The sequence below is a fragment of the Calidris pugnax genome, unplaced genomic scaffold, assembly GCF_001431845.1.
Source record: "Calidris pugnax isolate Ruff unplaced genomic scaffold, ASM143184v1 scaffold27, whole genome shotgun sequence".
NCBI lineage: Eukaryota > Metazoa > Chordata > Aves > Charadriiformes > Scolopacidae > Calidris > Calidris pugnax.
In genome coordinates, this window is record NW_015090893.1 from 18161717 (window position 1) to 18174362 (window position 12646).

Sequence of the window (12646 nt, forward strand, 5' to 3'; positions counted from 1 at the left end):
GGAGTGGGCTGGGGGATGATCAGAGGGGCCATGGGGATGGGGAGAGGGTCCATGCGGGATGACCAGAGGAGCTGGGGGATGATCAGAAGGGCCATGGGATGAGGAGAGGGGCAAAGGAGATGGGGAGAGTGGCCATGGGGATGATCAGAGGGCTTGGGGGGGTCATCAGAGGGGCTGAGGAGATGAAGAGATGAGATGGGGGATGACCAGAGGGGCTGAGGGATGATCAAAGGGGTTGGTGGATGATCAGAGGGGCTGAGGGACGATCAGGGGGGCCGTGGGGATGAGGAGAGGAGATGGGACATGATGAGAAGGGCCATGGGGATGCGAAGGGCCGGGGGGAAGAGCTGGAGCAGGGTCTCCTCATGGTGGCCCACTTCCCGCCCGCCCCCACACGGCCTGGGGATGAAGGGCGGGCCGGGGACCAAGGGGAAGCGCGCGGTTCGCCCAAGGCCTCTCGGCGGCTGCGGGCGGGCGGGTTCGGCGGTGGCGGTACCGGGGGCGGTGGCGGTACCGGGGGCGGTGGCGGTACCGGGGGCGGTGGCGGTACCGGGGGCGGTGGCGGTACCGGGCGGGGCCCGCCATTGCCGGGGGCGTGGCAGCAGCCGCGGTGGCTGCCGGGTTGCGCGGGACGGTCAGCGGCGAGCGGAGGTGACTGGGCCGGGGGAGTGGGGAGGTTGGTGGCGGTGCTCGGGGAGGGAACATCGGTGGAGGGCGAAGGGGAAGGGCCGCGGCCGCCTCCTCCTCCGCTGCGGCGGTGCCGCCGCCATTCGCCTCTCCCTGGAAAATGTCCACCCCCGCTGCAGCGCGGGGCTCCCGGGCGGGAAAGCCCCAGCTGCCCACCTCTGCCCCGGCGGCGGGGTTTCTGCAGGAAATGCCCTTTCCCGCCCGGTTCCTCGCTGCCGGTCTCCCTCCGACCGCCGGCTTCCCTCCGACCGCAGCGGTGGCCGGGCAAGGCCGAGCCCCGCCGGGCCTCCCCTGAGGCGCCTGGGCAGGGGGGGGGGCAGAGGGAGACGGGGAGGGCCCTGAGGCCTTTCGGCGAGATGAAACACACCTGAAATACACATACACGTGCATTTGAAATGTACATCTTTACCGTGGGGCGATGACGGGCCTTGGGGTAGGAGTTGTTTCCCTCAGTTTACCTCAGCCCCGGGGCCCTGCCCGCCCCTGGGGCCTTTTTCCTTCCCCCTCATGCGGTGACAAGGGCGATGCTGGGCGTCCCCTACGAACTGGGGGACAATCCTGTGAGAAACAGGGGCAGGAGCGGAGCTGATTTAAAGTATTGCGGTACCACAGTGGATTTTTAAAGGGGAGGGGGAATACTGGGGCCTCCGTTGTGATTGGGGCTTTCTGAAAGTGCCCGTGTGGGTTTCTGTGAGGTGGAATGAAGCGCCTTTCTCACACCCTTCGAGGCTTATTTTTGGCCATTGTTTTGATGTAAAGATAAATGGTGTGGCAGTTCTCTGAACATGGAGTTGGTTAGCTTCTCAGTATAAAACAAATGAGAGTTTTGCCTGTCTATGTTCTGTACCTTGAGCCACAACTGAAGAGCCTTAACTGTGTTTTTTAAGATGTTCATAATACCTGGTGCTTGTATAGGTGTGTTGTCAGCTTTCAGTGATATGCTGTGATTTTTGCCTTCTAGATTTTTTTTTTCATGAAGCTTTATTTTTTACAGGGTTTATCACGTTCGTGCTTCTGACTTTGGAAGAGAAGTTCTGCAGAAATGTCAAAGATTGAGAAAATGAGTATCCTCGGAGTGAGGAGTTTTGGGATAGAGGATAAAGACAAGCAAATTATCACTTTTTTTAGTCCATTAACTATTTTGGTGGGACCAAATGGTGCAGGAAAAACGGTAAGGCTTACTATGTGTTTGGTTTGGAACTGTAAATAGCTCTGAAAGGTCTCAAAATATGAAAAATTATCTCTACAGAAAGGTATTAATAATATCGCAAAAATCTTGCTGTTTACTGTAAATATGGCATTTAGCATTAGTAGAGATTTGCTTTCACATCTGGATTTTGCAGACCACTGATTGATATTTTTCCCTGGGAAATTGGTCCAGATTCTGATCAAAACTGATGTTGCAAAGTACTATATTCACATTATATTCAAAAAATAAAACATTATTTCTTATTTCTCTCTCCCTACGTATTTATCTCATTTAAATATTTGGGCTGTTAACAGTGGTTTTGCCTGTAGTCCATCTTGTTTCCTCTAAATTGCCATTATAAAGTTATACTTATTTCTGTTTTCTTAGACTATCATTGAATGTCTTAAATACATATCCACTGGAGATTTTCCTCCTGGAACCAAAGGAAACTCGTTTGTTCACGATCCAAAGGTAAAAGTCATAGTGACTAGATTTAATGTGTGTTTACTTCATTTGGATGTTGAGAAGAATTTCCCTTATTTGGTTTTTCTTTGTTTCTACTAAAGGTTGCCAATGAAACAGATGTTAGAGCTCAGATTCGATTGCAGTTCCGGGATGTAAACGGAGAGCTCGTAGCCGTCCAGCGGTCCATGGTCTGCACCCAGAAAGGCAAGAAAACAGAATTTAAAACACTCGAAGGTGTCATTACTAGAACAAAGTAAGTCGTCCAGTGTTTTTTCCTACTTTGTCACAAAGATCGATTTAGGTTTTGTATGTTTTTATGTATAAGACAGGACTTCGTTATGTATTCCTTGTTCTAGCTACCAGTGCTCTTGGATAAAGTGATGAAATTATATAGCTTTAATCTATGAGTTGATTCAAAAATCCTATATTTGATAGCCACTACTTTAAGAATTATTTTTATCTATTAACTTGCATTTATTTGAAAATTGTATTAATAATGATGCAGTTTGAAAGCAGCATTGTGTGGAGGATGTAGGCTTTACTTCCTTTAGCACCGTTTTCGGTTTCGGTTCACTGTTGGCCTGTCTTTAACTCTGATCTCCACTATTTAAGGAGTGTGTTCACTTCATTCAGGATGGGTTTTTGCTCCCTCTGGTGGTCCTGCAGAGTTTCAAAAAGTGTAATAGTACAAGTACTGACAGCGTTAAATGCATGTGTTGAACGTGGTAATTATATGCTTAAAAACTGTTGCTCGTCTGGTTTTTGAATTTGGAGTTATAATGAAATTATACTGTTAAAAATGCAGTTTGCTTCTTTCAAAAGAACTTGCCAGTAAGTTCTTTGTGGATTTTCTTTATCTGTGTTATGTAGGCATGGCGAGAAGGTCAGCCTGAGTTCCAAGTGCGCAGAAATCGATCGAGAGATGATCAGCGCCCTTGGTGTTTCCAAATCCGTGATTAACAACGTCATTTTCTGCCACCAAGAAGAATCCAACTGGCCGTTAAGTGAAGGGAAAGCCCTGAAACAGAAATTTGATGAGATCTTTTCAGCAACAAGGTTTTTCTCTTTACTATAACTAAATAAAAACTAAGTAAGAAAATGTTTTCTTTAGTAATGTGGGTGTTAATGAAAATGTCTAAGGTACATTTTGTGCATCTATTGCTCTATTGCCAGTAGGATCTGAAATTTCGTCTTTTTTAAAGGTATATTAAAGCACTCGAAACTCTCCGTCAGGTACGACTGAAACAAAGCTCGAAGGTGAAAGAGTGTCAGGCAGAATTGAAATATCTAAAACAGAATAAAGAAAAAGCACAGGAAATCCAGGATCATCTCAGCAATAGAGAGGCTCAACTGGCTGCTTCTAAGGACAATGTAAAATCCATCGAGAATCAACTTGATCCTCTAAAGGTAATTTGTGTGACAATTACATTAAGACAATACATATGTACTAAAGAACACAGAGAAATGGGGAATCTGGACGAATTTCTTGATTAAAATCTTCTTTTACTTGTGTCATTTAGTCCTCTGCTCTGAAGCAGAACCAAGTGTTCCCCAACAAACCTGGCAGGTGCTGGTCTGGTCTGGAAACACTCAGTGGAGGTTTAGGAATGTAGTTCGTTAAATTCTTGTAGCAGCATTGATTTCTATAACTTAATTTAAAATCTTTCTCAAATTTAGCTGGTAACTAAAACTATTATAAACTGTAACTAAAATTAAAAATAAACTAAAATTTACCACTGCCTATTTTTAAAAAAATGCTTTATAAATCTGAAAATTCTACACTGAGACTGACTATATTGTAAAGAACAATTGATTATGGCATTGATAAGCTGGTGAGATATTTTACTTGCAGCATTCTTTCCTTTGCAGACTTCTCTGGCGGCAGTAGAGCAGAATCTCATGAAAGTCATGAGGCTGGACAACGATGTAAAAGCCCTGGAGAGCAGGAAGAAGCAGATGGAGAAAGACAATCAAGATTTGCAACAGAAGATGGAAAAGGTCACCTTTAAATTCCACACCTTTTAAATTCTTTATGCTGTTTGGCTCCCCAGGGAACTAAGTATATATTTTATTATGCATTGGGTGTTGGTGAAGAGCGTTTTCATAGCTCACTTAATGTTATCAGATATTGCAAATATGGTTTAATAAAGCTGTATTAGTTTCTGTGTAATTTGGGTTAAATTGCTTTTTGTAACTCTTCACCATAGACTAGCTTGCCAGGAAGGCAAACCTGACAAAAGTTTTCATAAAAGTGACAATTACTCTAACAATGCCCTGTCATGTGTAACTTGGAAATACCTACCTGTCTCACAATATGTTGATGATAGTAGCACTTGTCAGACCTACTGGGATGTCTCCTGATGTTAATATTGTTCATCTCCCTGAAGATTTTTAAATTTCTTTCTCTTACAACAAGAAGTAATTGTCAGTCTTCTGTTGTGACTCTGCCAAAGCGTTGAAAACTATTTTGACAAATGCAAATAGTGGTAAAAATTTAAATTCATTTGTTTTATCAGCCTAAGAAAAATAGATATTCCAGTTTCCAGTTTTGCTTGTAACATATTTAATTTTTCTCAGTATATGCCTTAGTATAGAAATTCTGTATGGGAGGTTTTTATTCTTGAATTCTGTTATGGTGAAAACTATACTTTTTTTTTTAAAAAAAAAACTTCGCTGATTGGCTTGTAAATCTAGTTAAAAAGCTAACTTGATTCTGTATTGTCTTTGGCATACAGGTTTTTCAAGGACCAGATGAACAACTAATAGATAGATACCAGAACCACCAGAAAACAGTGAAGGAGAAGGAGAAGAGATTGTTGGACTGTAAGCGTGACTTTGATAGAGCCACTAAAGAATGCCAGAGATTTAACAGTGAGAAATCAGAACTACTTATTGAACGAGGTATTTTAGACTTCATCTATAACTTTGTATTTATTTTTTAATTTAATTAAGGTCTGAAATGGAACTACTGGTAAGATTTGAAGGAATTTGAACTGGACAAACCCCCTAAACTGTGTATGAGTTTGAGCCCAGCTGCACATTATGGTGTGAGAATCTCACAGGTGGACAGGTCTTGGTGTTCTTCTCCTGAAGTTTCTAATGGGCACTTGTTGGTTTGAGGTGTAACTACAACATGTAGTACCCTTGTCCTTAAATTGACTGTTCTTTGTACAAATACCTGAAATGGATGAGTTATGGTGGCACAGAGCAACGTCAGCCCAGCAGTTTACAACACAGTTGCTTTCACTGTCGGAGCTGGTACTTTCTTTAGATGAAGATGTGATTGTGTAAGTGTGTTTTAACCAAGAAAAAGGTGAAAGCTGAATGGTCAGCATGCCCAGAGAAGCTGTAGATGCCCCATCCCTGAAGATGTTCAAGGCCAGGTAGGACGGGGTTTTGAGAAACCTGGTCTGGTGGAAGGTGTCCCTGCCCATGGCAGGGGGGTTGGAACTAGATGATCTTTAAGGTCCTTTCCAACCCAAACCATTCTGTGATTCTACCTATGATTCTATGATTCAGTGTCTCAGGTGGGGGCAGGAGACTAGTCAGGCCTAGGGCTTGGGCTTTAGCATAATATTCTTTCATATATTGTGTATTCCCTCTTAGATGGACTATGGGAATTCCAGTAAAGCTGTAGGAGTTGAGACACAGAATATATGCCTGCATAAAATATGTTTGGGTTTGCTTTGTTTATAAGAATAAAATTTTTAGTGTTTTAAAGGCTTCCCTTTAAATTCTTGATTTATTTAATTAATAAAAATGTAGTAACCTGAAATAGCAATCTCTCAAGCTAAAGCTTGTTTTTATTCTGGAGCTTTTTGCATTTTTTTGAAATACTTTGGTTTCAAAGACTTTAAGAAAATTGTTGCAACTGTCTTTGAATCCCGGATGTATCTTCTGCCTCAGTTTTTGAGGGTTTGTGTCACATTTTCTTTTCGTGAAGGTCGTCTTCAAATGCAAGCGGATCGTCACCAGGAGCACATCTCAATGAGGGACTCGTTAATTCAGTCTTTGGCAGCACAGCTGGAATTAGAGGGTTTTGGACGAGCACCTTTTGATGAAAGGCACATCAGCAGTTTTCACACATTGTTGAAGGAGAGACAGAAAAGAGACGCAGAAACTGCAAATAATTTAATGGTATGAATTTTGTTGTTTTAGTGGTGCGGTTAGTATTGGTTATTAGTGTGTTATTGGTCCATATGTGTCTTCATGGCACTGGGAGGAAGAATGTTGGGAGGAGGAAACTGAAGCCATTTTTTTCTTCTAGAATTCTTTATAATGAGTTGCATGAATCTTTCCTTGGAAGTAAGAGTGGTGATAAAGGGCTCTGAATTGCCAAAGCTATTGAACAGATGGTTTTTCGGTGGATCTCTGACAAGTTAACAAACCTGAGGAAGAATTACAGTGGGCAACTGGTTAGAAAATAAACAACTTTTTGTTGAAGTCACCTTCAAAATGGAGTTGCTCTCCCAGAACACTACCCATATGATGCATTTTCCTATCAAAGCATTTCAGCAGAAATTTTTTGACAAGTTCTGGTTATCTAAGTATTTCGATACCTTGTATTACATGGTGAATATTTGCAGGGTAGAGTGAAGAAATGTTTGTAAATGTTGTTTTCCCATGATAAAACGAGCATGTTATTGCTGACTTCTTTTCAGAGAGAATTTGCACGAAAAGAAGCAATGAAACAAAAACAGATAGATGAAATAAGAGACAAGAAAACTGGATTAGAAAGAACCATTGACCTAAAATCAGACATTCAGAATAAGAAACAAGTGGAGCTGAAGAATGTAAAACATGAACTGCAGCAGCTGGAGGGGTTTTCAGACCGAATTCTGGAGCTGGAGCAAGAGATTGTCAAGACAGTAAGTTACTGTAATTGAAAAATTAATAGGACGGGGTTTTGAGAAACCTGGTCTGGTGGAAGGTGTCCCTGCCCATGGCAGGGGGGTTGGAACTAGATGATCTTTAAGGTCCTTTCCAACCCAAACCATTCTGTGATTCTACCTATGATTCTATGATTCAGTGTCTCAGGTGGGGGCAGGAGACTAGTCAGGCCTAGGGCTTGGGCTTTAGCATAATATTCTTTCATATATTGTGTATTCCCTCTTAGATGGACTATGGGAATTCCAGTAAAGCTGTAGGAGTTGAGACACAGAATATATGCCTGCATAAAATATGTTTGGGTTTGCTTTGTTTATAAGAATAAAATTTTTAGTGTTTTAAAGGCTTCCCTTTAAATTCTTGATTTATTTAATTAATAAAAATGTAGTAACCTGAAATAGCAATCTCTCAAGCTAAAGCTTGTTTTTATTCTGGAGCTTTTTGCATTTTTTTGAAATACTTTGGTTTCAAAGACTTTAAGAAAATTGTTGCAACTGTCTTTGAATCCCAGATGTATCTTCTGCCTCAGTTTTTGAGGGTTTGTGTCACATTTTCTTTTCGTGAAGGTCGTCTTCAAATGCAAGCGGATCGTCACCAGGAGCACATCTCAATGAGGGACTCGTTAATTCAGTCTTTGGCAGCACAGCTGGAATTAGAGGGTTTTGGACGAGCACCTTTTGATGAAAGGCACATCAGCAGTTTTCACACATTGTTGAAGGAGAGACAGAAAAGAGACGCAGAAACTGCAAATAATTTAATGGTATGAATTTTGTTGTTTTAGTGGTGCGGTTAGTATTGGTTATTAGTGTGTTATTGGTCCATATGTGTCTTCATGGCACTGGGAGGAAGAATGTTGGGAGGAGGAAACTGAAGCCATTTTTTTCTTCTAGAATTCTTTATAATGAGTTGCATGAATCTTTCCTTGGAAGTAAGAGTGGTGATAAAGGGCTCTGAATTGCCAAAGCTATTGAACAGATGGTTTTTCGGTGGATCTCTGACAAGTTAACAAACCTGAGGAAGAATTACAGTGGGCAACTGGTTAGAAAATAAACAACTTTTTGTTGAAGTCACCTTCAAAATGGAGTTGCTCTCCCAGAACACTACCCATATGATGCATTTTCCTATCAAAGCATTTCAGCAGAAATTTTTTGACAAGTTCTGGTTATCTAAGTATTTCGATACCTTGTATTACATGGTGAATATTTGCAGGGTAGAGTGAAGAAATGTTTGTAAATGTTGTTTTCCCATGATAAAACGAGCATGTTATTGCTGACTTCTTTTCAGAGAGAATTTGCACGAAAAGAAGCAATGAAACAAAAACAGATAGATGAAATAAGAGACAAGAAAACTGGATTAGAAAGAACCATTGACCTAAAATCAGACATTCAGAATAAGAAACAAGTGGAGCTGAAGAATGTAAAACATGAACTGCAGCAGCTGGAGGGGTTTTCAGACCGAATTCTGGAGCTGGAGCAAGAGATTGTCAAGACAGTAAGTTACTGTAATTGAAAAATTAAACCCTCAGCTTTATCATTGAAAATAAACAAAAAAACCTTAATGCTTACTCCATCTGCTGCTTTTTCCCCTTTTAATACCTTCTTTATGCTTTGTCTGCTCAGATGGTGCCCCTGAAAGGCAGGGACTATTCACTATTTTGGTTTTTACAGTGTATGAATAGAATATACTGCTCCTGCTCAGTGAGTTATAAATGGGGTAATAGCCACAGCTATAGTAGCATAAGATTAATCAGTCTTACATTATTGGGCCTGAAAAATATGGATTAAACTGTTACACTGCCTACATATTTCCATATAACTTGTCTGTGAGATGGGCCAGCTGTTATAAGCATTTTATCCAATGAATTATAAAGTTACATGCATTTTATGTCCCAGTGAAACAGCTGGCTGTGCCTTTGCAGTCAAATATGTTATGTTTATTAGCAGTATATGAATTTAATGCTTGACAGTGTTTCTTGTGGCCTCCTCACTGGGATAATTCCAAATTTAATGTACAGTAGGGGTTAAAGTACAGAGAATCAATCTAAATATGTGTGAGCTTCCTGAAGCTAAATCATGTGGTTATGGTAAAAGCATGAGCAGCTTGGGGCAGTACTACATTTCAGAACAGAATCTGCTTTATTTTCCCCTGCCAAAATCCCAGCCTTTGTCCTTTTTCAGGTATTCTTTAAAAATCTTGTGTTGTTCCTGTACCAGCCAATGATACTGCTGCTGGGTAGTTCAAGAGCTTTCTTCTCTTTCATTTAGTTAGAATGTTATTGATTAGTGTAATTATTAAGTCTTGTGGGCCTTTATTTTTTGTTTAGGAGCACGAGCTGGAGAAGGCTGAGAGGAACAGCAACATAGAAACACTGGAACTGGAAGTACAAACTCTGCAAAATGAGAAGATAAACCTGGACAGAGCTCTTCGGAAGCTGGATCAAGAGATGGAACAGTTGAATCTACACACCATGACAATTACCCAGATGGAAATGCTGAAGAAAGACAAAGTAATTTTTCTATCATCATCTCATAAGAGGGGGACAAGAAATTAATACAGTCCCTTCAAGATTTGTGTATTTTTCAGGTGTTTATCAACAGTGATAAGTAAAGCTTCTCTCTGACTTTGTAGAAGCCTTTAACCCCATGAACGCATTGGGTGACATAAACATGAAGATATGAAAAAATTAACTGAAAATGCTTCATTTCTGCAGGCAGAGAAAGAAGAGCAGATTAGAAGAGTGAAATCGAGACATTCTGAGGAACTGACATCGCTGCTGGGATACTTTCCAAATAAAAACCAACTTGAAGACTGGCTTTATAATAAAAGTAGAAAGATTAATCAGACAAGGAGTAATCTTGCTGTCCTTAAGTGGGTATTAATTTAATTCATTATGTCTCCATAAGTATTTTCATAATTATGAATTGAAATGTTGGAAAGTTTCATATGGTTAACATACTTGTTACTTGAATTCATTACTGTTTATTTTGGTATTTGCAAAAATCAAAAAAAAAGTCATCCTGAAGAATTTTTGTCATGTGTAGCTGGTATAGTTTGTGCTAATTAATAAAATCACAACATTGGTAGTACGTTGAAGGCAGCACTAAAGGCAGAGAGCAAAATATTGTTCTGGGACATTCTTAATTGTTTATACTAATCCAAGTTGAATGAATGTGCTTGGGGGGCAAATTGCTGGTCTTCAAATTTCTTATAAGTCACAGGGTAGTTAGTGGCTGTATCACAGTTCGTGTGCAATTACCTGCTCCTTATTTCATTTGATTATATAAAACAATTTGTTAGAAAGAGTAGGTAACAGCATGCTATGCAATGATACACATTAAACTTCCCCAAAACAAAACCCCCAAGATTTTAAGTATAAGAATATTGTGTAATTCAAAAGTGCAGAACATGAATAGAAGGATGCTAACATTCCTTACTGAAGAGGTTCAATAATATCTCATAAGCAATAATTTCAGTAGGGGAAGAATGTTGTATTATTCTAGAAAGTTTTGTATGCCTTTGTCATTAGAAGTTAGTTTCTCATCATTAAGCATCTAGAAAACAAAGGGAAATTAAAGTGAAACACTTTGTGCTGCAGTTAGGTTAATGAAAAATTGACACTATAGGTTTCCTGAAAAATCGTTAAAGAAGAACTGGAGAACAGCTCTGTAATACTAATTTCAGATTAACTTCCCATGGTTTTTTTTTTGCTTGAACAGTTTGAAAACGTCTTTTTTTTTTTTTTTTTTTTAATAAAAGAGTTTATGCATTGCTGTTTCAGCAAACGACTGGCATCAGTAGAGTGTGATAGAACTCACTTCAGTAATGAGCTAAAAAAAAAAGAAGCAGAGTTGTCCCTTCAAGAGGCAAAGATTCTTGATGTTTGTGGAAGCCAAGATTTTGACAGTGATCTGAACAAACTGCAAGATGAAATTGAAAAAAGTTCAAAACAGCGAGGTAAGTTCATTTATAACTACATTTTGTTCCCTAAAGCTTGTAAGTCTCTGACATGGAGACAGTCTGTTGCTTGTGCAGGAGAAACAATCAGTAATATTCAGTAATTTCAACAGTTTCTGCGCTGGTTTTGAACAAGTTTTCCTTATACTTAAGCAAGATCAGTTGTTTTGATTCTTTCAGTTACTTCATTTACTCATAATAAGAGGGATATCTGCTCTGGCTCGCTGTGCGTGTAGAACGTGAAGGAAATGCTTGAGTCCCGTGTCTGCCAGGTGTGAAGACACGTGCAGAGCCAGCTGTTTGGTGTGGGTTTGGCTCACAGGGCCTGGCACTATCTGAAAAAAATAATTTCTGAAAGAAGGGCTTGCTTCCACTGTTAATTACAGAGAGATGAGCTTGGCTTAATAAAAGAGACTTCAGGTTGAAGAGGTCTTCGGGAGGTGCCATAGGGCAACCTGGTCGCTTAGGGCCATTTTGTTTTCCAACTTTTATGATTTTGCGGGTTATAATTTTGTCTCATTTATGGTAAATATGTATCTAGTTCATATCTGATTTTTATGCACTGTTTATTTTTTTACATAAAGCCTTTTGTTTCCTTCTCAACCAGCTGTGCTTGCTGGAGCCACTGCGGTGTACTCCCAGTTCATTACGCAACTGACGGAGGAGAACCAGTCGTGTTGTCCAGTTTGTCAAAGGGTTTTTCAAACAGAGGCTGAACTGCAAGAGGTGATCAGTGACCTGCAGTCCAAGCTGCGTCTTGCTCCAGACAAACTGAAGTCTACAGAGACCGAGCTTAAGAGAAAAGAGAAAAGACGTGATGAAATGATGAGTCTTAAACCCCTCAGGTAAACCATGTTGTCGCAAGCTGTTTTCTTTCAAACGCTTGGGTTTTTGATTATTAAAAATGATGTAGACATCAAGGAAGCTTTCTTTTAAGGCTAGTTAATTCATTCAGAAATCTCATCGTTGAGAAATATTTTGCTACCTTTTCTGCTCACTTGGACTTTAGTGTTAAACTATCATATTTTGGTGCTCTGAGGCTTCTCATGAGAGCGAGGCAGAAAAGGTGGTTATATGCTTAGTTTTCTACTGAGTATTTACACTATACAGGCACGGTTCCCTTCCTTGTTTTTTGTCATTATAATTTAAAATAGGCTGGGTTTGTTGTTACTGAAATGTTTTCATACAATGTCACCTTAAATATGCTTCTTAAAAATGCTGAAATGGAAGTTGTGTAGACAGAATGGGAACTGAATCTGTATTAAACACCCTTTAGTAATATCTTGATTTGCATCTCCTTTAACAGCAGTTCTTGTTGCTGGCAGTTTTGTATGAATTATGATGTTCTAAAAAGGCGTCTCTGGGTTTTATAGTGGATTCCCAATGCCATTTATCTTTCCTTAACGTTCAGTCATGTGCAATTCCATCATCTGGGAATGCATCTCTGTCTCTGATACTGATAAA

At 40.2% G+C, this 12646-nt stretch overlaps 1 protein-coding gene across 2 annotated transcripts in view; it reads left to right on the forward strand.

The window, feature by feature from the left end:
• The first annotated feature begins 562 nt into the window (after positions 1–562).
• RAD50 (RAD50 homolog, double strand break repair protein) overlaps positions 563–12646 on the forward strand; it is a 40552-nt gene continuing 28468 nt past the window's right edge. For both annotated transcript variants that reach the window (XR_001412711.1, XM_014948180.1), the window contains exons 1-14: positions 563–651; positions 1682–1858; positions 2264–2347; positions 2443–2594; positions 3212–3397; positions 3544–3748; positions 4211–4339; positions 5077–5242; positions 6285–6478; positions 7003–7209; positions 9552–9734; positions 9939–10096; positions 11007–11182; positions 11790–12027. Coding sequence is in view for 1 of the 2 variants with exons in the window: in XM_014948180.1 (XP_014803666.1) it covers positions 1730–1858; positions 2264–2347; positions 2443–2594; positions 3212–3397; positions 3544–3748; positions 4211–4339; positions 5077–5242; positions 6285–6478; positions 7003–7209; positions 9552–9734; positions 9939–10096; positions 11007–11182; positions 11790–12027 (2207 nt within the window). In the remaining variant the exon portion in view is untranslated. The remainder of the gene's footprint in view (positions 652–1681; positions 1859–2263; positions 2348–2442; positions 2595–3211; positions 3398–3543; positions 3749–4210; positions 4340–5076; positions 5243–6284; positions 6479–7002; positions 7210–9551; positions 9735–9938; positions 10097–11006; positions 11183–11789; positions 12028–12646) is intronic.